The sequence below is a fragment of the Melozone crissalis genome, unplaced genomic scaffold, assembly GCF_028551555.1.
Source record: "Melozone crissalis strain CALT ecotype California unplaced genomic scaffold, PUWL_Pcris_2 ptg000016l_1, whole genome shotgun sequence".
NCBI lineage: Eukaryota > Metazoa > Chordata > Aves > Passeriformes > Passerellidae > Melozone > Melozone crissalis.
In genome coordinates this window covers 3308123-3335196 of record NW_026535794.1, presented here as the reverse complement: position 1 = coordinate 3335196, position 27074 = coordinate 3308123, and the positions used below count along the sequence as shown (strand labels likewise).

Below are 27074 nucleotides of genomic sequence, written 5' to 3'. Positions count from 1 at the left end.
CTTGGACCATGGGCTCTCCCAGCTCTTGAGAATTTCACCTGGAACTTGGGCAGCAAACCTCAGGCAAAGGAATTCTGCCTTGGGGTGCAATTTCTCTGTCTGTTCCTGCATGCACAGGGACCAGCTCCATGTCACTGTCTGTGTGACGGTGTTCACAGGGGTCTTACGTTGAAGGAAGAGACAAGGATTTTACTCCATGTTTCAGAAGGCTGATTTATTATTTTATTATATATATTGCATTAAAACTATACTAAAAGAATAGAAGAAAAGGTTTCATGTCAGAAGGCTGGCTAAGAATAGAAAAGAAAGGAAAGAATCAATAACAAAGGTTTGTGGCTCGGCTCTCTGTCTGAGCCAGCTGACTGTGATTGGCCATTAATTAGAAACAACCAACATGGGCCAATCACAGATGCACCTGTTGCATTCCACAGCAACAGATAACCATTGTTTACATTTTGTTCCTGAGGCCTCTGAGCTTCTCAGGAGGAAAAACCCCAAGGAAAGGATTGTCCATAAAAAGATGTCTGTGACACTGTCTGCACTGGTGAAATACCAGTTGCTCCTGGTCACTTTTGGCAACACCAAAAACCAGCAAAACCAGCAGCAAAAAAATCATTAAATTAGTCAGAAAAAAAGAAAGAGAAAAGTTTGAATTTCTTATTTATTTATCAACTGGATTACAAAGGTTTGGCATCTTTCTTCTCTGCTGCTGCTGCACCTCTCTTGGCTGGGATCACAGAATGGATTTGGTGGGAAGGGATTTTAGAGTTCATCCCATTCCACCTTCCACTAGACCAGGATGTACTGAATATGGAAAAAAAAAATAAGATACTGCAAGTTTCCTGATGAAACTTTGGGAGCTGACAGCACCTGTGGCTCCAGCAGGATCAATATGATTTTTCTCTGCCTCTTCTTGCTCCATGACATGGATAGTTAGACCTTGACCTGGCTTTTTCCAACCCAAAGTGTTAATCAAAGAGAAATTCCCCTGAAGTGGAGTTTTCAAGGATATCTGAGCAGCATTTCCTGCTCTTACAATTGAGAACATTATTGAAACTTCATTATTTAAATGTGTGGGGGTTTTTTTCCAGACAAGAGCAAGTGGGCTTTCATGAGTGGAGGCCAACAGCTACTTGGGAAAGTCCAAGGAAAATGTAACATCTCAGTGCCTGGGCCAAAATCTGACATCAAAACCCAGGAAGTCTGTGCAGTTGGAACTATATTAAGATTAGAGTAATCCCTGATGGGAAGGACAGATTATTTTATTTGGCAAGCTATTAAAAGCAGCTAATTTTCACCAGTTACCTCCGGTAAATCGAGTCCAACCACCTGTTTCTGATAAAATGTAACTGGTGCTCTGCTGAACTCTGCTTTTTAAAGGGCTGAGATGAGCAGCCCAACACATTTCCCTGGCCCTTGCTATTATTGGAGATAATCTGGGGAGGGTTATGGATTTTCAGAGGTTTTCAGTTCATGTCCCACTGCGATTTACTCTGCTGGATTGAATTTTCTGATAGCAAAGGGCCTCTGAGCACATTCAACACCTGGTTGGGCTGCCTGAACGTGCTCCCAGTGGCCACTGAGATAACCTGAGGGCATCCAGAAGGATGCAGGGCTCCTCCACTTCCTTTTGTGCTTCCTTTCCACACCCTCCTTTGGTTTTTATTGGCCTGTTAAAATCCTTGACGTGGTGTCATGGGACAGATCTCCCAGTGCCGTGCAAAAAAGGAGAATTTTCTTCTTGTCCTTCCTCTCTGCTCAGTTTATCCAGCAAACACTCGTGTTTGCCTTTTCCCAGCAGCACACACTGGGAGTTAAAGTGGAGTTATTTGCCTCTTTTAATCCCCAAATTCTCTGCCACATCACTTCTTTCCCAAAATCCAGGCTGCTGTACTGGAGATCTGCACTGAGTCTGTTCTTGCTCGAGTCCAGGTTTTGCACTTGGCTGGGCTCAACCAGCTCTCAGCCAGCTTTTACAAATGCTCTTAGGTGCAAGTTGTCCAGGCCTGCTAATTTTAAATGTTTATCTCTCGTGGATGCTGTTTAACATCTGCCTTTGTTACTAATGAGCTGGAAAAAGCTTCTCTGTCATCAGCAGAGCCATGCCTGTTGCCCTGCTGCTTTCCAAATGCAGATCAGAATTATTTCATGTTGAACTTTCCTCTAGTGGAGTGTGCACGGTCTGTAAAATTCTGTTTGTTGTAATTTTTTTGTTAAAAAAAAAAAAAATCCAAACTCAAAAAACTCCAAGGAAACCAAACTCAAAACAAATCAAATTAAAAAAAAAAAAACAAACCAACAAAACATCTAAAAATATTAACTGCTCATTAAACTCTTATCTTTACCAGCTGCAGAGTTTTCCTGATGTTTTCAGGTTCTCATATAATGCTTCTAAATTTCATGCTGCTTTGTTTGTATTTCTTCATCTCTGTTTGCCTTAGTTTAGTAAACACTGGGTTGTTGGTTCACTTATTTATTTTCACTTCCGATCCCCCCCGTTCAATTCATGCTTGAGCTGCGATGAAGTTTTTACTCCAAGTTAATGATTTCCATTGGGAAGCTGTGCCTGGCTTGGATCACCATCGTGTCTTTGGTGGCCTGGCCCTTCCATTCCAGGAGAACTGTGACCTGTGTGCAAAAAAATAACCTGGTCTGGGGGAAGGTGTCCCTGCCCATGGCAGGGGCTGGAATGAGAGGAGCTTTAAGGTCCCTCCCAACCCAAACCATTCCATGATTCCATGATTTCATAAACAGGACAACCAAGAGGAGGTGAAGGAGGTTCCCCATCCTCAAACTGGTGTCTGGTCATCAGGAGAAAGAAGTTTTTTGTCAGGATGCAGAGATCACGAGAGGAAGATGGGTTTTATTACAGAAGCATCATTTATGGGACAGCAGGGATATTTTATTAGGCTCCCACAACATTCTGGTGGTGCTGTCTGGAAGTCAGGGATGGCAATTTAGCAGTGGGAGTAGGATAAAATCATCCTAATGGCATTGTTGGGATGGTGTTCCCTGGAAAGGTGCAGAGGATCAACAGAGCAATGATGAATTCCCTAAACAATTGTTTATTCAAAACCCAACCTTAATTAACACTCTAAACAGCACAGGGAAATTTTCCACAGCCCACAGAGAGGGCCTGATAGGGGAACCCCATTCATTTCACAGAGAGTTGGTTTTCATGTTATTATGAACAATTTAAGTGCTCTTTCATTAACAGTTTTACACTTGGTACAATTAATAAAACCAGAGGAAAAAAAAAAAAGAATGTGCTGTATATTAAACTCAGCTTCCAATCAGTAGAACACAGGAAAAGGGGGATCTCCTGCTTGGTATCACTGTTTGTGGAGATATCTCTGTTTATAGAACATATTCCTTTTCATGGAGCATAGATGGCAGCTTAAGAGCTTGGCTGGGTTTTGTCAGTTAATGTTTTCAGAAAATTCTCTGGGCTGTGTTTGTTGCATGTCCGTGCTTGAAGTGTTCTTGTGGTGGATGCCTTCTGTGGGAAATCTGGGATATCCAGGAGTGTGTGATGTGGCCAGGAAAAATTCTGCTCAAGATCAAACTCTGGAGGGAAGAGGGCTGGATTTCTTAATCATTATTATTTTTATTTTTAATGAAGTACCTTAATCCTTTAGGATGTTTTTTGTGGTTATTTCCTCTAAGGCATTTTGCGATTAGAAGCTTTGATGGCAGCTCAAGCTGTTGCAGAAGGAGTTTTGAAGGAGTTTTTAATCTGCTTGTGCAATTTCACCTCTGCATCCACAGAATCATAGAAATTTTTGGATTGGAAAAGACCTCAAAGATCATCAAGTCCAACCTTTAACCCTGCCAGCTCCACCCCTCACCCATGGCCCAGTCCAGACCATTTGGAAGCCCTGAGATTTATCCTTCTTGAATGGGCAAACTTGGCTGGATTTGTTGTAAATCATCCATTAAGTGGCTTTGAAGGTGTCATTTCCAGTTGCATCCTGAGTTAAAATCCTGACAGGACATTGCTGCTGGTTGGGGATTGCAGGTGAAGATCTTACATTGGTTGCTCTTCAGGTGCCATGGGAACATGGTTTGGTGGTGGATTTCACAGTGCTGGGTTAATCACACAGAATGACCAGGTTGGGAGAGACCTTCAAGACCGTCGAGTCCAACCCAGCCCCAACAGCTCAACTCAACCCTGGCACGCAGTGCCACATCCAGGCCTTGTTAAACACACCCAGGGATGGGGACTCCACCACCTCCCCGGGCAGAACATTCCAGAACTTTATCACCCTTTCTGTAAAAAACTTTTTCCTGCTATCCAATCTGTATTTCCCTTGGTGCAGCTCGAGGCTGTGTGCTCTGGGTGTGTCAGTGCTGCTGCAGACAGAGCCCAGCCCCAGCTGAGCACAGGCACCTTTCAGGAGCTGCAGAGAGTGATGGGGGCAGCCCTGAGTCTCCTTTTCTCCAGGCTCAGCACCCCCAGCTCCCTCAGGGGCTCCTCTCAGGGTTTGTGTTCCCAGCCCCTCTCCAGCCTCGCTGTCCCCTCTGGATGTGCTCAGTGTCCCAAGGTCCTTCCCAAGCTGAGGGGCCAGAGCTGGGCACAGCACTCGAGGTGTGACCCCAGCAGTGCCCGGGGCAGGGGCACAATGAGCTCCCTGCTCCTCTGGCCACTCCATTGCTGACCCAGGCCAGAAGCCTTTGGCCTGCTTGGCCACCAGGGCACTCTGCTGGGAGTTATTGTGGCCACAATGTTGGAATTAGAGTTATTAAACTTCATCTTATTGGACTCTGCCTATTCATCCAACCATTCCAGGTCTCCTTGCAGAGCCCTCCTTCCAACAGATGGACACACAGCTCCCAGCTTAATGTCATCCTCAAATTTACTAATAAAAGACTCAATAATGGTTAGATTCAATGGTCTAAAAGGTCTTTTCCAACCTAAATGATTCTGTGATGTCAAGTTCTGTGGTTTGACTGGTCCTGTCAGCTGTACACATCCTGAGGGAAAAGTGAAGCCACAGAGGACTGATTCTGTGATTCCCTGATTGCCTTCATTCCTGCCATGTCCAAACTTCCTGATGTTTGAAGACAATACAGTCCTTATTAAAAAGGGAATTCCCAGGAATTTGTGAAACTGGGTAATCCTCAGTGAGCTTCACTCATGTGCATGTGAGCTGCTGGGCTGTGTGAATGGAGAGGGACTAAAATGAGGAAGTGTTGGGGTTTGTTTTTTAGGAATTCCTATTTTTATCATTTGGTGTTGATTTTGTAGGACAAGGTATTTTTACCCTCCTGTTTCAACATGACTACATATTCAAAAGCTATTGGAATATGTGGTGCCACTTCAGGGGATGGAGGGGGATGCCTTTTTCTGGGATTTTTTTCTGCTTTTTCCGTAGGGTTTATGTTATTCCTTGCAGTTCCTCTTCCCTGTTCAGCTGTGACTCTGGAACACAAAGTTCATCTGGTGCACTGATATTTTAATTTGCTGAGAGGTGGTTATGTCACTAAGACTTAGATAAGGGACCTGGAAAAATTACCCTGGGTTTCTGTTCCTGACAGGACTTTTTGTCCTCCCCAGCTTTATGAACTTCTCCACCTGAAAAATCAGAATTTCTCTAAGTTTTTTGTCTTAGTTCATTTTCTGCAGAGGTTTGGCTGAGCTCATAGACAACCTGTTTTACTTTTGGCTGCTGCCTATGTTAGGCTACAAGTAAGATAAACAAGAAACTGGAACCAAACTTTTGTTTTGGCCAAGGAAAAAGAAGCAAATAATCCCTGGCAGGCTTTTAACTGGAGCACGTGTATCTGTTCTGGAGTAAAAACACTTGAAACTGGAGTCCAGGCAGGGCCAGAAGAATGATAAAAGGTCTGAAAAATGCTGCTGAAGGAAAAAAAAGGACAGAATGGGGGATGTTTATTCTGGGAAATGAAACACTGAGGGACAACTCACGACTTGCCTTTAAGTATTTGATAAAACTTCTGCAAATAGAAAGAAGGAGGAAGAAAAAGCTCCATAACCAGTCTGGTTAGAACCACAGATTTGGTAGGGTACAGCTAAAAATTTAAGCCTTAGGTTGCAGACACAGAAATCTAGAGTTTCAAAATACAGGTCTTTTTGATGGTCAGCAGAGAGAAGCCCAGGAATGGGTCAGGATCTATGGGGACACTGATAAAGGATGGGACAAAAGGTTATAGAAACCATTTCTGGGATTTCTTACTTTTAAACAGGGATAAAATAGTCAGGTTCTTATGGACTGTCCTAATCTTTGTTGGGTTTTTTTTAGATAATTAAAAGAAAAATCCCAAGAATTAAATTACACCTTCTCCCTTTGCTCTTGGCAAACTCAACATCACTTCCATGCAGACCCAGGTCAGCTGAGTTTGGAAGGGACCTCTGGAGCTCAGCTGTTTGCCTCTGTGAAATTTAATTTTACCACCTGCACGGCTCCAACCATCAGGTTCTTGCTTGGACCTGCAGTACAAACAGACCCAAATGATTTGGGAGAGACACTCCAGAAAGGCTCTTCTGGCACTGTTAAACCATCCCCAAGCAAAGCTTTGCTTCTAATCCTCATTTGTCTCGTTGGAGAGTTCAGTCCCTGGAATTTAAACCCTTTTCCCCACATTTAATAAATATCCTTGGGAAGAAATCTTATTGTTTAGGCACTTGCTGGTTGTGATTGATTACACATTTGCTTTCTCTCTCACTGAGTTTAGATGGGCCTTTTTTTTTTTTTATTTGTTACTTTATTATTATATTTTTATCCTAACTTTTTATTTTCATCCTAGAAAAATTTTTTTGCCTTAATTTCAGTGTTTTTGCTGTCCTGATTTGATGTGACCAGGGGATGCTGGGGTAGAGCCAGGAAAGATCCAATCCTGATGGAAAAGGTGCCAGGCAGGCAGGGGCTGCCAAAGCAAGGAGGAGGTGGCTGTGAAGGGCTGATTACTCTAAATACACCATCAGCATCCTTTAAATTACCCCTTTCTGTTCCTTTTTAAGGATGTTTGCCCCATCTTTAGTCATAGGCAGATCTGGGTTGGCCATTTTCAGGTGTGTGCACACAAGTGATTAAATAAGAGCTCATTCCACCCATGGCAAGGACACCTTCCCCCATTTCAGGTTGTTCCAAACCCCATCCAGCCTGGCCTTGGGCACTTCCAGGGATGAGGAATTCACAGCCTCACTGGGCCATCTCCTTTGGTTTCCTCCCAGTTTTATTATTCCTTGTGCCCATTGTTATGCCAGTTATTCCTTTTAGCACAAAATCAGACTTTTTACAGAGGTTCAGAAAGTTTTAATTCACTGACTTTCATCTCTCCCTACTCAAAAAAAAAAAAACCCTCCAAATGAAATAATTACGTTATAAAACAACCTTATAAGTTACCTTGCCATGATTTACTCTCAATAAACCACATTTTCTATTTTGTCCCCATCTCCATTTGCTGCCGCTTTCCATCACTCTTCCTTTCAAGTCCTGTTCAAAAGTCCTGTGTATTTAACCCAGATTAACCTGCTGAGAACAGTCTGGATCTTTTCCCCCCCCTCTCCTTCCTATATATAAAAAAGCTTTACATTTGTTGACTTTGAGCCAGATGGTGCCACTCCCACCATCCCATCTGAGCACAGTTTTTCCTGTCTGAGTGCTGTTTCCAAAGCCCTTCACACCCAGCCCTGTTGTTGCTCTCAGGTATTCAAGCTAAATCATTTTCATGTGTAACTATTCCAGTTTTGCATTCGTAAAATTGTATTTTCACCTCCAGTTCTTTGGAGAAGCCAGCGAACAGAAGCTGGGGTGGGGCTCCCTGTGAGTTCTCCTTTTCTTGGTGCTATATTTGGCTTTCTCTTGAATTTCAGCTCTTTGCATAGTAATCTCACTCGGTTTCTTTCCTGTTGTTCTCTTTTTTTAGCCCTGTTGCTCAAAGGCATTTTCTGCTCAGCTGAGTTGATCCTGACAGCCAGAGCTGAGACTTCTAGCAATGCTCAGAGGTTTTCTGCTCCTCCTGCTGCTCTAAACATTGTTTTCTTTCCAAGATCCTCTTCCCAGGTGTCCTGATCACTGATGCCCATCTGTTTTACCTTCCTAATTGCCTACTCTGTTGTTTTCCTCATACCCAAAATTCCTAAATTGAGATTTGAAGTCTTTCCCTTGTTCCCGTGGCAGTAGGACCGAATTATTTTCTTTCCCACTCCTTTTTCCACACAAATTCTCCCTTTTTCTGTTGGCTCTTTGCTGTCAGACAAGGGTGTTTTGAGGAGAACATTTCAGTATTTCATATCTGTGACAGATGTGGATATCAATGTACACTGGCACATGGAAAGGTCTTTTAGAGACATTCAGAGAGTGTGAAGTATTTAGGGGGGTTTATTACTGCTTTATCTATTTTTTTTCTATAAGGAAGGAGTTTTTGGAGGCAGAGGCCAACTGACAGTTTTGTTGTGGGTTTCTGGGTGGAGTTTTGTGGCTTGGGGTTTCCTTAGGTTCTTCTGAGTTTGGGGTTTTTGGTTTGTTTTTTTCCAGTTGGTTTTATGTGAGGTTTTTTTTGGGGGGGGTTTCCTACTTTGGTTTCTCCATTTGTTAAAAGGTATTAAAGACACTACTTTTGTAAAACATTGAGATCTACAGCCAGTAGCCTCACCTGAGAGAGGTCTGGTGATGCTGTACCAAAACTAAGATTTGGTTTTGTCATCAAAACACTCATTTTCTGCGTCATTTGTGCTCTTCCATATTTTCCCTTTTAACCAGACAAAGCAGAAACATCTTTAATCTCTTTTCCTCATCTGTGCTGTTAGCAGGCAAAGAATTACAAGAGGAAATGCCTGGGGGAATAAAGCAGAATTCAATCATCTTCCTGAGCATCAGGCTCACCACGAGCTGGTGGAGCACAGTTTGGGGGTGCTGGAAGTTGGTTTTGTTTGGGGATGGATGGGCAGCAAAGCTCTCACCCAACAGCCAGGCTGGGGTGGTGAATCCCTGCAGGAAGCAAGAGAATTTGATCATTTCTTCTTTAAAACTATTGGAAATAGTATTGGAAGTCACTTCCCTGGTCAAGCCTCACCATGGCCCATCCCTGAGGATGTCCAAGGTCAGGTTGGATGAGACTTGGAGCAGGCAAGGAATTACAAAAGGAAATGCCTGGGGGAATAAAGCAGAATTCAATCATCTTCCTGAGCATCAGGCTCACCACGAGCGGGTGGAGCACAGTTTGGGGGTGCTGGAAGTTGATTTTTTTTGGGGATGGATGGGCAGCAAAGCTCTCACCCAACAGCCAGGCTGGGGTGGTGAATCCCTGCAGGAAGCAAGATGGGTTGGTAATTTCTTCTTTAAAACTACTGGAAATCACTTCCCTGGCCAAGCCTCACCATGGCCCATCCCTGGGGATGTCCAAGGTCAGGTTGGATGAGACTTGGAGCAGCCTGGGGTAGTGGAAGGTGTCCTGCCCATGGCAAAGGGTTGGGATGAGATGATCTCCAAGGTCCCTCCCAACCTGAACCATTCCAGGATTCTGTGTTCCAAACAACCCCAGCAGCTTCCATGTTTTAGTGTGGAATGTGGATATTTCCACCATCTGACCCTCCCCTGGGATCACCTGTCCCACCTGGCACTCAGCTGTGTGCTCAGAAGTGTGGATGGCGGGGATGCAGCCCTGTCACAGCATCCATCCGTGAGCAGGGAGGTGGTGGGAGCTGTCAGAAGGATTAAATGTGGCCCTCAGGCTCTTGGGGAGATGTCAGAGCTCTCCTCAGGTGGAAGAGCTGTGTGCATGCCTGGTTTAGACAGCGTGGGCGAGTGTGTGTCATGTCCTGTGTGTCATGTCCCATTTGTCACCTTTTCAGGCTCTTAGGCTCATGTTACAACCTGTCCAACCTGTGGCTTTAACTCCCTTTCCATGCATCAGGAGTGGAACCACATTTTGAATTATTCCCATATCTTCATACTGACCCTGCACACAGCACTGTGATAGTTCTGTTTACTGAGTCCAGCAATGTTTACTCCTCCAGGACTGTTAAATTCCTCCTAAAATCTGTACTCAGGCTGCTAAGTCCTGATGAGGATGTCCCTCTTCAGCAGTTGCTCAGACACATGATGTCCTCCATGTGCACTGGCCATTGGGCACAGGAGGGTTATCAAAAATGTCTTTACTCAAAGCTGGCAAATTTAAATGTAATTAGAAACTTTCCTCTAGGAGACCCTTGGGCAATCAGTGTCCTCCAGCATGTTCTGTTCTTCTGATTCAGCTCTGTCCATGTGTCCATCCCGTGCTGGCTTAGAAGTGTCAGTGGAAAGGAAATATTCACTTGCTCTCTGCATGGTTTTCCCCATTTTTGTGAATCCTAGTAATAATCCCTGTAGTTGTCCTAACCTCACTCTGCTTCACAAATCACTTGTCCTTTTGTTTCCCACCTTCCTCAGCCAAGGGAGGAGAGGTGGCCCTGTCCTGATTTTTGTCAGAGAAGCTCTGGAGTGGCTCCAGACCTCTGGGGCACTCTTGACTCCTTCATTTTTAGGAACATTACTCAGGTCAGGAAATCTTCACTTGTTCTCTCCATGGTTTTCCCCATTTTTGTGAATCCTTTTTCCCCATGGCAGCATTGCTCCCTGTAGTTGTCCTAACCTTGCTCTGCTTCACAAATCACTTCTCCTTTTGTTTCCCACCTTCCTCAGCCAAGGGAGTAGAGGTGGCCCTGTCCTGTTTTTTGTCAGAGACGCTCTTGGGGCACTCTTGACTCCCTCATTTTTAGGAACATTCCTTAGGTCAGGATCTCTTCATTTCCTCTCTGCATGGTTTTCTCCATTTTTGTGAATCCTTTTTCTCCATGGCAGTAATGATCCCTGTAGTTGTCCTAACCTTGCTCTGCTTCACTCATTTTACAAATGACTTGTCCTTTTGTTTCCTACCCTCCTCAGCCACAGGAGGAGAGGTGGCTCTGTCCTGTTTTTTGTCAGAGAAGCTTTTGAGCTTGGAGTAGCTGCAAACCTCTGGGGCACTCTTTGACTCCCTCATTTTTAGCAACATTCCTTAGGTCAGGATCTCTTCACTTGCTCTCTGCATGGTTTTCTCCATACTTCCTCTTTGCATGGCTTTCCCCATTTTTGTGAATCCTTTTTTCCCCATGGCAGCATTGCTCCCTGTAGTTGTCCTAACCTCACTCTGTTTCACAAATTATTTCTCCTTTTGCTTCCCACCTTCCTCAGCCAAGGGAGTAGAGGTGGCCCTGTCCTGCTTTTTGTCAGAGAAGCTCTGGAGTGGTTCCAAACCTCTGGGACACTCTTGACTCCCTCATTTTTAGGAACATTCTTTAGGTCAGGAAATCTTCACTTCCTCTCTGCATGGTTTTCCCCATTTTTGTGAATCCTTTTTCTCCATGGTAGTAATAATCCCTGTAGTTGTCCTAACCTCAGTCTGCTTCACAAATGACTTGTCCTTTTGTTTTCCACTTTGCTCAGCCAAAGGAGGAGAGGTTGCCCTGTCCAGATTTCTGTCAGAGAAGCTCTTGAGCCTGGAGTGGTTCCAAACCTCTGGAGCACTCTTGACTCCCTCATTTTTAGGAACAATGACTTCTACCTTTGTCCTGAGGCTCATTCCTTTTTCCTGAGAGCTCATCCCAGCATGTCCTCCTTCCTGGAAGGCACACCTGGATGCTTTAGACCATCTGTGAGGAACCATTCACTGGAGGGCTCTGACAAAAATGCTTTATAAAGCCATGAGTAATGTGCTCATCCAGAGCCTTGACTGAGCCACTTCTTCTCCATTTGAAAGAGGGAACATTCCTTTTTTTCGCCCAATGTCTGAATGAGCCAAACTCCTCTTGTGCCAACACCTTTGTGTTTTTTGTGCTCCCCTTTGAGGGGAAGCAGCCCTCCGAGAGAGAATTCTTTGAAATGAGATGTGCTAGTGGATTGTTCCAGGAACATACCTGGATTTTCACAGAAAGCTCTGAGTAGTGGCACAAACAAGCCCTGTTTAGGGCCACTAGCTTAGAATGGAAGTGATGTACAAATAGTAAAATCATCCTGGAATTTCTCTTAGGTTGGTTTGATAAAAGATGTGGAAGGTACTGATAGCCAAGAAGGTTAAAATTTTATCCCAATCTGTATTCTAGAAGGGCACTGTGGTGACTGCTGGATAACCCAGTGTCACAGATATCTTTTATGAAAAATCCTTTCCTTAGGATTTTTCCTCCTGAGAAGCTGGGAGGCCTCAGGAACAAAATGTAAACATTGATTATCTGCTGCTGTGGAATGCAACAGGTGCATCTGGGATTGGCTCATGTGGTTGTTTCTAATTAATGGCCAATCACAGCCAGCTGGCTCAGACAGAGAGCTGAGCCACAAACCTTTGTCATCACTCCTTTTCCTATTCTTAGGATTTCATCAGAAGGCTAGCTTTCTTCTATTCTTTTTAGTATAGTTTTAATGTAATATATATCATAAAAAATAAATTAGCCTTCTGAAACATGGAGTCAGATCCTCGTCTTTTCCCTCATCCTAAGACCTCTGTGAGCACAGTCACAACACAGCCCATAGGAAGGATTATTTTATGCATTCCCTTTTTCTTGTTTTCTCTGTTTCTTGTTTCTGTCTCCTCCTGGTTGCTCTTCAGGATGTGATACTGACACTCAACCTTCCACGGTCCCAGGCTGAGGCAGCCACAAATTCCCTGGACAACGTGTGCCAGGGCCTCCCCAGTGAATCGTTTCCTTCCTAATACCCAATCAAAACCCACTCTCTCTCAGTTTAAAGCTGTTCTGTAACATTTCCCTCTGCTATCCTTACCTGAGGGCATTAAAAAACCAAACAGTGAGAAGCTGTGGGCAGGATTTGCCTCCTCTCCAAACATCCCCAGAGCTCCAGGTGAAGCTGGTGCTTATTCCAGCTGTGAGGGTTTCCAGCAGGGATGCAGGGCAAGCCTGGTGTCTGTCACCCCAGCCCTTCCTTTCCTGGTGGTGTGGTTACACTGGATTTCTGGACAACCTCAGGGCTTTCACTTCCCCGAAAACTGAACAGGAGCTGCCTCTTTGTGACCAAACCTGCTGTTCCTCACAGCAAACCACTGCAGCTTTTCTGACAACTGGAGAAAAACCAGGGAGCTGGGCAGAGCAAATTGGGCAAAGTGATCCCCAATACCCAGCCTTGCAGGAGGCCTCTGGGGTCCTGTTTTCCAAAGGTTTTGTGGATGTGATGTGTGTACACCAATCCCAGGCAGTGGGAGAGGTCTGGGGAAGAGAAGAGAAGAGAAAAGAGAAGAGAAGAGAGGAGAGGAGAGGAGAGGAGAGGAGAGAAGAGAAGAGAAGAGAAGAGAAGAGAAGAGAAGAGAAGAGAAGAGAAGAGAAGAGAAGAGAAGAGAAGAGAAGAGAAGAGAAGAGAGGAGAGGAGAGGAGAGAAGAGAAGAGAAGAGGAGAGGAGAGGAGAGAAGAGAGAAGAGAGAAGAGAAGAGAAGAGAAGAGAAGAGAGAAGAGAGAAGAGAAGAGAAGAGAAGAGAAGAGAAGAGAAGAGAAGAGAAGAGAAGAGAGAAGAGCCTCAGGGACTTCACTGTGGTTCAGATGAAGCTCTAATTGTGTGCCAGGCTCTGCACTGAACTCTCACCTACCAGGTTAAGGATTCTTCTGGACAAGCTGCCAGACTCAGCTCCTCTGGATTTGGGAACCCTCCTGAAATATCCCCACCCAAAAAAGCCTCCCAGCTCTCTGGGGAAGCTGGGCAGATCTGAGTTCAGCTCCAGGGCTGAATGTCATGGCAGGTGGACCTGCTGGGGGGTGGCATCAGGGTTGGGTTCAGGAGGAAAATAAGACTCAGGTGGCACAGCTGGAATGGACTGGAGTGGAGAGCAGGCAGGGCTGGGTAGGGGCACAATGGGGTTGCCCAGGGAAAGAATCAGAGAGGATGGATGGATGGATGGATGGATGGATGGATGGATGGATGGAAACAGATTGTCAGGAATTGTTATCTGAGATTTTTCAGTCCCTTCAGAATTAGGAAGCATTTTTCCTGTGCACAGCAGTGAAGAGGTGGCTGCTCAGGAGGTGACTCAGGGCTGGATGAGCAGAAATTCAGCATCAACAGCTTACCTGCACATTCTGCTGGAGCCCAGGGCCTTTCCTGAACAGCAGCATGTCAGAGTTGCTGTATCTTGGAGTAAAAACCCAGCCTGTGAACAAGTTACAGCACTCACAAGTATTCGCTCACCTCCTTTATAGGGATCCTGCCAGGTGCCATCTCCACAGGCTCTTGAGGAATTCCAGGGGAGGATGGGGCTGGATGTCTGGAGGGGAATGATTCTGTTTAGATGAGCCCAGATCTGTGGCAATTGGCTCATTTAACTTCAGATATTGGCAGAATGGGCACCCACCCAGCCCCAGGCTCCCTGGATGGAGCACTACAGGGCAAGTTGGGGTTTCTTTTTGCCTATTTTAGACAGATCCTTCAGTTTGGAGTGACTCCTGCCCTGAAAGCTCCTGCTTCTCTCTCCAGGTGAGGAAGGACAATCAATGTGAAGATAGATGTAGATGTTTACATTACAAACACATCATTTTTGCCCACAGATCCCCAAATCCTGTTCCTGAAGCCCTGGGGGTCAGGCAGGTCTGGATCTGAATTTCCTTTTGTCTTCCTCATGTTCCTGTCATCGACTGAGCAGATTTGAGTTGAATTTGAGCAGCGTTGGTATTGAATTTTATCCAGAAGGTTTAAATAGTTTAATGGGTAAATTTTGGAATATTTTTATTAAAAAGAACAGACTTCCCTCCCCAAAGGGGAAAGGAAATTAAGAGTAATCAATGATCAGTAATTCAGGGAAAACCATAAGTTGATTTGCACTCCAGGTAGTGGAGCCCACTTCTTTCCCTCTTTTCTGCCCTTACTCTTTTTGGGATAAAAATTGTTGTTCCTCTCATTTTCCCTCAGCCATGAGGGATTTTGCAGCACTTTAATGCAGATCTAAGCGCTGCTGATCCCATTGTTGTAGCATCCCTCTATTCCAGCCTGGATTCAGATCCTCACTCTGATCTTGCCGGAGAGGAAACTCCTCCTTGGCTACTCCAGCTGGTAATTTAAGGAGCAGAAGGTGCTCACCCAGCCATCAGAGCTGTCTCCTGCTCATTTGAATTCACTCAGGTGCTGCCTCCCTTTTGGATGTGTGTCATAACTGAATTTCCAGGGTTCTCTTTGTGACCGTGTTCACAGGGGTCTCAGGATGAGGGAAGAGATGAGGATCTGACTCCACGTTTCAGAAGGCTGATTTATTATTTTATGATATATATTACATTAAAACTATACTAAAAGAATAGAAGAAAGGATTTCATCAGAAGGCTGGCTAAGAATAGAATAGGAAGGAATGATAACAAAGGTTTGTGGCTCAGCTCTCTGTCCGAGCCAGCTGACTGTGATTGGCCATTAATTAGAAATATCCAACATGGGCCAATCACAGATGCACCTGTTGCATTCCACAGCAGCAGATAATCATTGTTTACCTTTTGTTCCTGAGCCCTCTCAGCTTCTCAGGAGGAAAAATCCTAAAAAAAGGATTTTTCATAAAAGAATTCTGTGACATTCTCTTCTTCCTTAAAAACCCCAACTCCCCTATTTTTTCCCAGCAGAGACATTTGCAAGCTTGTCCCTAAGGAGTTAAGGAACAGCTGCTCAGCTTCCCTTTCCCTGGGGCTCTCCAAGCCCTTTGCAGAACTCTCCTTTTTCCCTGAAATCTCCCACAGAAATGAGAGAATCTGACTAAAAGGGGGCTCTGAGCCTCCAAGCTGCTGGATGGATTTGGCCAAGTTGCCTTTGTCTGACAGGATGAGCTGGGAAAAGACATCTGCTTTCCTTGTCTGATGATGGATCTGCAGGATTATGTTTGGCAGGATGATAAAGTGCAGTGGTTTGAGCAGCTAAGTGAGACTCAGGAGATTTGGGAATTTTCCTGGACCTCTTTTGTGATGGTGTTCACAGGGGTTCTTGGGTTGAGGGAAGAGACAGAAGATCTGACTCCATGTTTCAGAAGGCTGTTTTATTATTTTATGATATATATTACATTAAAACTATACTAAAAGAATAGAAGAAAGGATTTAATCAGAAGGCTGGCTAAGAATAGAATAACAAAGAATCATAACAAAGGTTTGTGGCTCAGCTCTCTGTCCGAGCCAGCTGACTGTGATTGGCCATTAATTACAAACATCCAACATGGGCCAATCCCAGATGCACCTGTTGCATTCCACAGCAGCAGATAATCAATGTTTACATTTTGTTCCTGAGGCCTCCCAGCTTCTCAGGAAGCTAAGGAAAGGAGTTTTCATAAAAGATATCTGTGACATTCTTTTATTTGGGAAAGTCTCCCAGGGACATGCGCTGCTGCCCATGGTCCCTCACTGCTGGTTGGTCACAGAGAAATTTATTTACAACACAAGAAAAAAATAACTTTTCTCTGTTTAAACATCACTGGGTTTGCAAATCCTCCTGGATTGATCCTACAAAGGGCACACAGAAGGTTTGGGGTGTTTTAAACTTCGATTAATCTTCCATTCTGTCTATATTACTGATATTTAAAATTTATATCAGGACATTTGTAACATGGTTTTGGATTCTTACACAATGGTCCTTCAGAAGAGCAAATAATTATAATACTTCATAAATACTCCCTTTTAAAATTTTTTTTCCCCAGGCCATTGGAGCTTTTGCAGCTTTTGGCAGCCTTATTGTTGGAAATTGTGTCACTCATCACTATAGGAAAAAAAAATCATTGCTATCTTTCTTTTCTCATTCTTGCCCTTTTACACTGTATTTTTTGGCTGACTGAGAGGAGTTTTAGGAATAAAGCTGTATTTTCCTGAGGGTGTCTAAAAGGAAAAAAAACCAAAAAAGGATCTAAAAATCTAGTTTTAACACAGAGATGAATGAAGTTAGGGAAGAAATCAAAGCCAGGGCTGTTTTGAGAGAAGTCCCTTCAGCCCTGTGTTCCTACAAATAAAGAGTATGGATGAAAGGCAGAGAGAGGTTATTTTCTGATGATTGAAATAAGACCTGCCTGCTCAAATCTTTCATTTCCTTTGTGGTTCACATGAGAAAGGGTTAAGAAACTCCATTTCAACCTCGAGCAGTGGCTGAAGTCGAGTTACAGAAACTCTTGGAACCAACTTGCTCTTGTCTTATTGCATTCCTGTTTTCACAGAAGCTCTGGGAAGGTGGGGATGGGGAGAAATTGTCACTTAGAGCTGGGAGTGAACCCGTGTCCACTTCCACCGAGCTGAACAGAAATGGGTGAGGGGTGGGATTGCATCTTCTGAAACTTCTCAGTTCTACTCCTCCTTTGTTTGACCCGAAATTCTGTTATCCCTGTGGTCACCCTGGTTCTCATCTATGGAGTCTTCAGCCAGTGAGCCCAGGAATACCCTGGGTGTTGGGGTTTTGTTGTTTTTTGTTTGCTTGTTTGCTGGTTTTTGTGTTGTTGTTGTTTTGGGGTTTTTTTGGGGGGTTTTTTTGGTTTTTTTCTTTAGAGATGGGGAAATTGAGGTGTTTTAATTTTTTTTTTTTTTAGTTTTATGTGAAGGGTGAGATAATACAGATGTTATAATTTACGTTATTATAATTAGAAGCTATTATGTAATTATAATACAATATAAGTGTTTCTTGGCTTATCAGCTTTAGCCACACCATGTTGTAAATGCTTTAAAGCCAATCATCTAAAATTACCTCTGGTGGGTCTCACTACAATGCATCTTTCCTGTTCTATTTCTCCAAAGTATCCAGTCTTATTTGTAAGGTTTTGAAACTTGTTTGTAGTTCCAGTTCTCTCTCAACACTGTCTTATTCAATGTTATTTCTAAATCAGTATTTTTTATCCCAGGGTTTGCACACAGAGGCCCACACTGTGTGAGCCTTCTGTCAGGCTTGGAGAATTCCCCACAAATCCATTTCCCACACCTGGGATCAGCAGAAAGGGGCACGCGGAGCTCACAGCCCTTCTCCTGTGGCTCCCACCTGCCTCTGAGCAGCTGCCACGTGTCCCCTGGATATTCTGGCCCTGCAGATGAGACTAAACACTTCTGCAACTCCTCCAAGTCTTGGCAATCTTTGGAACTGTATTTAATTAAGGAGCGTACACAAAGGCTTTATTTGCAGCAGCAAGACTGCGCAGTAATCCTCTAACAATCCCTGGGATCTGTTGGGAAGGAAAACTCTCATTAATAAAGACTTTGGTTACAACTCCTTGTTACGTGAGAGCTGCTGCAGAGCTCGGGGCTGCAAGAAATCACATCCAGAAAAACAATCCCTTCGTCTTTCAGAGTGGGAAAACCCCTGACAAACCCACCACACCTTTACAGGGTGTTTGGGGCATGCCAGGAGGGATTTGAGGGGTTGTTACCTCATTTCAGCCTCACCCACAATGGATATTCCCAAGAAACTGGATTACAGCTCACCCTCTGATGTTGACATGAACTAACCAGAGCTTGTCGTGTTTTTTGCTTTATATTTACTTTTTGGATGGGAAAAGTGAATTTTCATGTGCTCCCCAGCCCTTTGTCTGTGTGGCCAGTTGCCCACTGCTGTCAAAGAGGCCAAAACCCAAAATCTCTGCCTTTTCCATAGGAAAAAACCCAAACAGAACAACACAACATAGTAAAAATGAGAAGAATTCGACTTCACAGACAGCTTTGTACCAACTCACTTAACTAATTCTCCTAGAAATGGAGAATTAGTAAAGTGAGTTGGTACAAAGCTGTCTGTAAAGTTTAATTCAACTTTTCCAGGAGGAATAGACCAAAGAAAGATGATTATTTAGCTCCTCCTCTTGCTAGGCAGGACTGACTGTTCTTCAGGGCTCTTCCAACCTCATGAGCATTTTGTCACCTTGGGGGAATATAGGCAGCTGCACTTGTTCCCTGATGACCCCCCAGCAAAAAACCCCACACTTTCTGTTTCCTAATGATGTCAAAACTGTGATATTTTTGTGTTATTTTTATTCCACCTGCCTTTCTCAGCCTGTATCAGTGACTGCTGTGACATGTGAGGGTTATTGCTGTTATCACTGAGGAGGAAGGAGCAGTGATAGAGTTATTTATTTACTCCTTTAGTTAATGTGCAAAATGAGCCATAAGCTCCAAGTCCTCCAGTGTGAATCTGTTTGTTGACCTTGATTGAGTTAAAGGTCTGTGGACATTAAATTCACACATCACTGACCTTTTCCAGCTGAGTGCTGGCTGTTTAAGTTTGGAGCCATCCAAGCACAGGCAGTGGAGTGGGATGAAAGCCTTCAGAGCTGGGGTTTGCTTGCTCTCTGTGGACTTGGAGGAATGGTAAAAAACATCAGGTCAGACTAAACATAGAGCTCTGACTCAGCTAAAACTGAGGGATGATGTGTCCCACTGACAGAGGAGCTGAGATACATCCCACTCTTTTCTTTATGGGATCATAAAATCATTAAGGTTGGGGAAGATCTCCAAGATCATCAAGAGGAGTCATTAGCCCAGCACTGCCAAGGCCACCACTCCCTCATGTCCCCAAGGGCCACATCTACATGGCTTTTAAGTGTCCCCAGAGGATGGTGACTCAACCACTGCCCTGGGCAGCCTGTGCCAGGGTTAACCCTTTGTCACTCTGTTTTTTTAAGATTTTCTAAGCTTTCTGATGTTGACATTCTTGTAGTGATCTTTCTCACACACTTTCTGTAAATAACTCATTGTTTTGCATTCCTTTATGGAGGAGGAGAAGTTTGATGGACTGTTGGTTTGACCAGTGTCCTTGGAGAGGTGGCACTGTCACCCTCCAATCCGCTGTCACTTTTAGAAAACTATAAATGTTGGAGTCAGAAAATAAACTTCCCTTTTTTTCCTTCACCTTGAAAACAGCGGTGTGAGCTTGTGTTCTTTCGTGTCCTATAGTGACAACCCTTTCAGTGAAAACATTTTCCCTGGTATCCAAACTAAACATCCCTTGGTGATGATTGAGGTCGTTCCCTCTTGTCCTGTCACTTGGGAGCAGAGCCACACCTGGCTGTCCCCTCCTGTCAGGAGCTGTGCAGAGCCACAACTTTTCTCCAGACTGAGCCTCCTTTTCTCCAGACTGAGCTCCCCCAGCCTCTCCTGGTGCTCCAGATCTTTCCCCATCTCCATTCCCATCTCTGGACACTCTCCAGACCTTCAATGTCTTTCTTGTCATGAGGAGCCCAAAACTGACCCCAGGATTCCAGATGTGGCCTCACCAGTGCCTCTCCTGGTGCTCCAGCCCCTTCTCCAGCTCCATTCCCATCTCTGGACACTCTCCAGCCCCTCAATGTCCTTCTGGTCATGAGGAGCCCAAAACTGACCCCAGGTTGGAGGTGTGGCCTCACCAGTGCCCAGCACAGGGGACAATTCTCACCCTGGTCCTGCAGGACACCCAATTCCTGTCCAATCCAAGTGCCAGTGCCCTTCCTGCCCACCTGGGCACACCTGGGCACACCTGGGCTGATGTTCAGCTGCTGTCACCAGCACCCCCAGGACCTTTTCCAGCCCCTCTGCCCCTGACCTGCAGTTTTATTTGCAGTTGGTGTGAACACCCACCTTCCCTGAAAGCTCACAAGAAGTCAGCACCGGCACCACAAATCCAAGATTTTCTGTATTTTGGTATTTAACTGCTGGACACTCTTTTTTCAGACTTTTGCCTATCATAGGTATATATTTTCTTTTGGATTGTATAGCAAAAAAAATGATGTGATTTTAAAGATTCTATGCATAATCAAATTTACCTGAGCCTCTCACAATAGATACATTTTCTTTTGGATTGTATGTCAAAAATTGATGAGATTTTAAAGATTCTATGTATATTCAAGTTTACCTGAGCCTGTCACAAGCCTGCTTTTCAAAACAGAGCCTGATTTGTTTTTAAAGGTGATAAAGCCACTTAATCAGAAATAAATATTGGATCATTGAGGTGAATATACAATTATCCAACTCAGGCATGAGATTTTAGTGAAGGGAAGAAGTGGCAGTGAAGTACTTGCTAATGGGCTTGGAGTAAAATCTTCAGCCTAAAAAAAATTCAGATCTATTGTAGAACTACAGAGAGCTTTGCCAGCCCTGATCAAAGCTAGAGTAGTATGAATTCATTAATTTATAAAGTGAAAATCGGAGGTATTTATAGATGTGAGATGAATTTGGCAAATGTTTAAGTCCAGAGAGTTAAAACTTCCCCTTGAAAAAGTCAGAATGTTTTGAAAACATTTCAATCTTTATTTTTCCAGCAAGTGTTCTGCAAATCTCTCACGCTTCCCCTTGTGCTTTTTTAAGGTTAAAATAAAATGGCAAGAAGAACTGTAAATCAAAACAGAATAACTCTATGGTATTTCAGATGAGCCAAGATGAAATTTCCTAAGATCTGTTTCCCTTTGGGGAAAAGAAATATTTGAGAACGAAGACAGCTCCAAATAGATTCCCCTTCTTCTGGTGTTTGTATTTTTATTTATTTTTAATTTGACCAGAAAACCACAATTATTTGTTTATACACTACTAATCAAGGCCCACTCCCAACCTAAAGGAAATTAAAATCTAAACCAGGCATGGCATGAAACAGGGAAGAGAGCAGGATAGGTTAATAGGAAATGGTGAGATTAATTTATTGTATTAAATTATTTTTTAATCCTAACCCAAATTTACATCAAACAATTGTTCCTTCAAAGGATTGCTGGACCTTTTTTGTCTTAAAACCTTGACTGGCAAATATATCAACAGAACAATAACTCAACGTGTTTTGAAACGAGACAGGAAATTATTTTTGTTTTCTTAATTTATTTTCTCTGCCTATTTCTGATTAAAATACATGGTTATCCCAAGAGGGAACACTGAATCAATCACTTCTCCTGTGTCCTCATGATCTGTTCCTGAAGTTCGCCCCGCTGATGTTTTTTCCCACATTACATTTAACAGGGACAGCATGAACTCAAGCCAAGGCTTGGCTCTCTTGACATCAGTCCCTTCTCTCCACCTCTTTGCAGCTGGATTTCTGAAAATCCAGCTCCATTTTTCTCCAAATCCATTTTTCTCCCTGTCAAATGCCCTTTGCAATCCCTTCGGAAGAGCTGGGGTTGGGAGCAGCCTCAGTTTCTGGCCATGGCAATGGTCAAGGTGTCCCCTCCAATCTGAGAGTGTGTTGGTGACAAGGGGACACTGAGAAATGTGTGAGTTCCTTTTTTGGAGTTAAAAATCACCATTCCCACGTTTTATGATTGAGGCAGTTCATGAATTGCACGTTGTGAGGAGTCCACAATTAATCACCTGAACATTTATGGCCACTGTTGTATTACAAACACAACTTGATTAGGGCTGGCTGAGGAGAAACCACTTGAGGGGGGAAAAGCCTTCTCACTGGGAATTTCCCGCTTTTTAGCTCCTTGATCTCCTAATCTGCATCAGAGATCCTGTTCTTATTTGATTTGGGGTTTGTTGTGCTTTGAATTAGTGTGAGAGCCAGGGAATAAACCACGAAGCGCAGGTCCCACTGCTCCTGGCATAAATATTAAATCTGCCCTGCCCTACATAGCTGGTGGTGCTGGTTAGCCAGACAGGGTTTCCAGAGCATAGAGCAGCAGGATTGCTCCTCATCTGTTGGAATCCAAAATTCAGGGAACTCTCAGAACTTTGGGCCTGGAAGCCAAAGCTTGGAATTTAACCCAGGATTTGAGCTGAGACCTTGGAAAACTTTGGTGCTAGAAGGGAGAATGTGGATTTATAATTTAAAGCAGACACATGTTAAGCTGAGAAGAGGAAAGTTTAGAGTTTTAGAGTTTAAGATACAGAAAAAATAAAAGTGGTTACAGATGTAAACAAGGAGTTTAGAATGCAGTACTGTGGATTTGTGTGTTAGAACAGGATTGGCTAAGAAAGCTCACACTGTAGCATGAGTCCATAAGACTAAATATTTAAGGATTGGGTTAAAACCATAAATAATCCTTGTTGGCAGTGTTTTATTGGTCAATAACTCCTTAAAAGGCCTTGTAACTAGAGGTCTGGTGACCTTCTGAGCCGTGCTGTGAAGATGTGAGCTGAACTCACCCTTCCTGCCCATGTGGAAGATAAGAAAATAAACTGCATCATCAAAAACAATTCAGAGGCTGCCTCTTGAATCCTTCCAAAATTCCTCACAGGTGAATTATCACACTGATTACCAGAAAAAAATAGGGTGTGGGGTTTTTTTGAAGAGAATGCTGATTTTTTTTCAGCAGCTCTGGGTTGCTCTCCCTCCTCTTGAGCGAGCACAGAATAAGGCTGGGTGCAGATCTCTGCGATGGTCCTGGAGAGCTCCAGCCTGCCCCACGAGGCCATGAATGCCCAGGAATGCCTCCCTGAGGGTGGGCTTTGCTCACTGTGTCCCTCTGTGCCCTCCCTGCAGGCGTCCAGCACGCGGCCCGAGTGCAGCATCATGCAGGAGATCGAGGAGGAGCGCAGCCTGTGCCTGGCAGAGCTCACCTGGGACAACCACACCTCAGGTATGGCAACGCTTCTGTCCCTCCCTGGCCAGCACAGCCAGGTCCCTCAGCCTCACAGCTGCCTTGTCCTGGCCGTTTCCCAGCCCTTCTGCTGCTGGAGCAAGGGTTCCTCCAGCTGCTCTTCAGTGGGGAGAGAAATAGGTGCTTCCAAAGCCAGACAAGAGTTCCAGCAGCTCTGCAGGTTCCCTTGCAGCCTCCTGGCTGGGAATGCCTGACTGAGGTGTTCCAGTGGGTTTAATCACAGTTGTCCATAGTGATGGTGGTCACAGGGGTCTGAGGATGAGGGAAGAGACGTAGATCTGACTCCATGTTACAGAAGGCTTGATTTATTATTTTATGATATATATTAGATTGAAACTATACTAAAGAAAAGAAGGAAAAGTTTCATCTCAGAAGGCTGGCTAAGAATAGAATAGGAAAGAATGATAACAAAGGCAGCTGCCTTAGACTCTCTGTCCGAGCCAGCTGACTGTGATTGGCCATTAATTCTGAACATCTACATGAGACCAATCACAGATGCACCTGTTGCATTCCACAGCAGCAGATAACCATTGTTTACATCCCTGAGGCCTCTCAGCTTCTCAGGAGGAAAAAATCTTAAGGAAGGATTTTTAATGAAAAGATGTCTGCGACAGTCCACCTCCTTGAACTGGAATTTTTCCAATTTTTCCTTGGGAGCTGAAAGCCTGAAGTTCTTCCAGGCCTTGGATAACTTCAAGAGAAGTCATTGTGACCATCTCCTTTGATTGAGCTGCCCTCCCTTCCCTGTGCCAAAATTGCTCCTGTCCTCATGGTGGAGCAGAGGGTGCTCCAAGGCTGTGAAGTATTTCTGGAGTTGGGACAGGCAGTTGAGATCCTCTCCATGTTAATGGAGCACTCACCACTCTGAGAAATCCCCCTGGAAGGGACTCCATTCTCCTTAACCCTCTTCCTGCTTCAGTGATCAGGAAAGGAGGAAGGTTTTGGGGTTATCCCCATCCCATCCCATCCCATCCCATCCCACCCTGTCCTGCAGCAGAGCCGTCAGAACTCCAAATTAAGGCATCCAGTTGGATCTCTCCCCCTCCAAATGCCTCTCTCAAGCTACCAACCCCACGTCTGTCAGTAAAAGGTGTGTAGGAACCCAGGTGAGACTGCCAGGATCCAAAAAAAAAATAAAAAAGGGATCATTTTGCTGGGAAGATGAATCAGAAATCCTGCTTGAGGTTTGCATCCCTCCTTCCAAAAGAGGGAAAAGTGGAAGAGGAAAGTCTCCACTGGCAATGTTTGCAGCCAGGCCACAGAGTGAAGGACTGCTCTGATGGAGCAGAATCCTGGGACAAGCTGATCCCAGGAGGAGCTTCCTGGATGCCAGGAAGGCTTTTGGCCCCTGCTTTTATCTGCTAAGGGATGCTTGTCTTTGATTAGGAAGCTGTTTCAAGTGTCCTTGTACATTTAAATGGAGTCTTTTGAAGAAATGTTCTTCTGGAATCCAGTAAAGGGAGAATTCAGGGTGGATAAAAACCTTCATCTGAAAGCCAGCTAAATGCTTAATTTAGTTTTCATGGATATTTAAAGAAATTTAATTAAATACAATACATTAAAAGGAGAATAAATAGTTGAAGCGATGGTGCTTTTTCTGCTTTTCCAAAATGATTTTTTCTCATTGGAAACTGTAATCTACAACAGCTCTTTTTTTTTCTTTCTTTTTTTTTCTTTCTTTTTTTCTTCCTTTTTTTTTTTCTTTTTTTTTCCCTTTTCTTTCTTTCTTTTTTTTCTTTCTTTTTTTTTTTTTTTTCTGTAACAACAGAATTTAATTATTGGAAATATTTTTCCCAGTTCTGAAGTAAAGACACACAGCCATGTTGCAAGTCATTAATGCCCAAAGCAAGTATATAGAAATCCTTTGGAGGTTTTTATTCCCTGAAATGCTGAAATTTTGGAATGCTGAAATATTGGACTGGGATAAATCTCCACCAGTCTTTACTGATGAGTTGGACTGATTCAGAAATTGCAGATTTAAACACAGGAAAATGGTTTTGTCCATGAATACAGTACTGGAGTGACAGGACAATGGGGAATGGCTTCAAACTGAAAGAGGGCAGGTTTAGATTGGATATTAGGAAGAAATTCTTTCCTGAGAGGGTAGTGAGGCCTGACACAGGTTTCCAGATGTCAGGAAAATTAATTCACAAGCACCAGAGGTTTATGTCCGAAAAGGAGACAGAGCAGTCCTTTTTTGGCTTTATTGAAATAAAGGGAGAGGCCATGGGGCATTCCCCTGGGATTTCTCAAACTTTTGGAGGACACGGCCTCCCTTTTTATCCCAGTTTCCCATCTGCATTTCCCTCTCTCTTTCCCCATTGGCTGAGGTACTTGAGAGGTTCAGACTCCCTGATACCAGAGATTTCCCTCTAATGTATAGCCTTCCCTTTTCATTTTTAATTCTTACGGAATTTAGAGATTTTTCTCCCCCATTGTTTCTTTCATCTTTTGACATCCAGCTTAATTTATCAGCAAACCTAAAGTTTATTTTTAAAAGCAAATATCTTTTTTCCATTCCTCAATCAGTGGAATCCTTCCCATTGTTTCTTTTATATCTCAGTGCTGATTTTACCTACCAGCAGACCCACAGCTTGTTTGGAAAGACAAATCCATCATTCCTCTCACAGAGAAGCTGTGGCTGCTCCATCCCTGGAAGTGCCCAAGGATGGAGCTTGGAACAATCTGGGACAGTGGAAGGTGTCCCTGCCCATGGAAGGAGATGATTTTAACGTCCCTTCCTTTGTGGAAAGCATTTGGCAATTATTTATCCCAAAACATCAGCAGGTATTTAGGAGCTCAGTACCTGAATTTATTATCCAGACACTCACAACTGCCCTGGAGGCAACAGAAAAAAGCAGAATTGTTGGCTCTTAAATGGGTGTTGTGGATGAATGTGTGGAGAACTCTGTTATGTGCTGTGTGGACAATTTCCAAGTGCCTATATAGGATGTGCTTCCCCTTCAGAGCGTTCACAGAATGTGAGCACAAGTCAAAGAAGGTGTTTTTTTTCTGGAGTGGGGCCCCATAACTCAATAAATGTGCCTGAGCTGTTAAATCAAACTTTGAACTTTGATGGGTTGGGGCAAGGGGGGAGTTTGCTGGAGAGAAGTCTCATGAAGGTGATGATATGAGATCCTATGAAGGTGATGACTGCTTCATCTGAGTGTTGCTGGAAAGAGAAATCCTAGCAAAACTCTGAGGAAAAACATGATTTTAACCCAGTTCCATCCTCCAGAACAGGAGGGTGGAAAGCATCCTGCAAATTGGATGGAAAATTGAGGCTCCCTGTGATCTGCAGTGTTACACTTTGATTTACGGCCAGGTCGTTGTGTTGCCTTCTGCACTTCCCACAGCTTTTTAGGAAAAGGAGAACCACTTGAGGTTTAACGAGTGTTTTATTATCCTTTCTAATCAAAAGAGTGGAAATAAACACAGTGTCTCGGTACATTCTGGAAAGAAAGCTTTGTTTAGGAGCCATTATCAATGGTATTGATCAGAGGGGCTTAATCACAGCTGTAATTTGATGTGTCAGGCAGATTAGTCATTTGTTAAGAGCACTTGATGGTGCTGAGGTTGATCACTGGCTGGGGTTGAGCAGGTGGATTTCCACTGATAAA

The 27074-nt window shown here is 43.9% G+C and overlaps 1 protein-coding gene across 1 annotated transcript in view; it reads left to right on the top strand.

The window, feature by feature from the left end:
- Positions 1 to 27074, top strand: part of VIPR1 (vasoactive intestinal peptide receptor 1) — a 115237-nt gene that overhangs the window by 22813 nt on the left and 65350 nt on the right. The window contains exon 2 of the mRNA XM_054273560.1: positions 23337 to 23433. Coding sequence (XP_054129535.1) covers positions 23367 to 23433 — 67 coding nt within the window. The 5' untranslated portion in view covers positions 23337 to 23366. The remainder of the gene's footprint in view (positions 1 to 23336; positions 23434 to 27074) is intronic.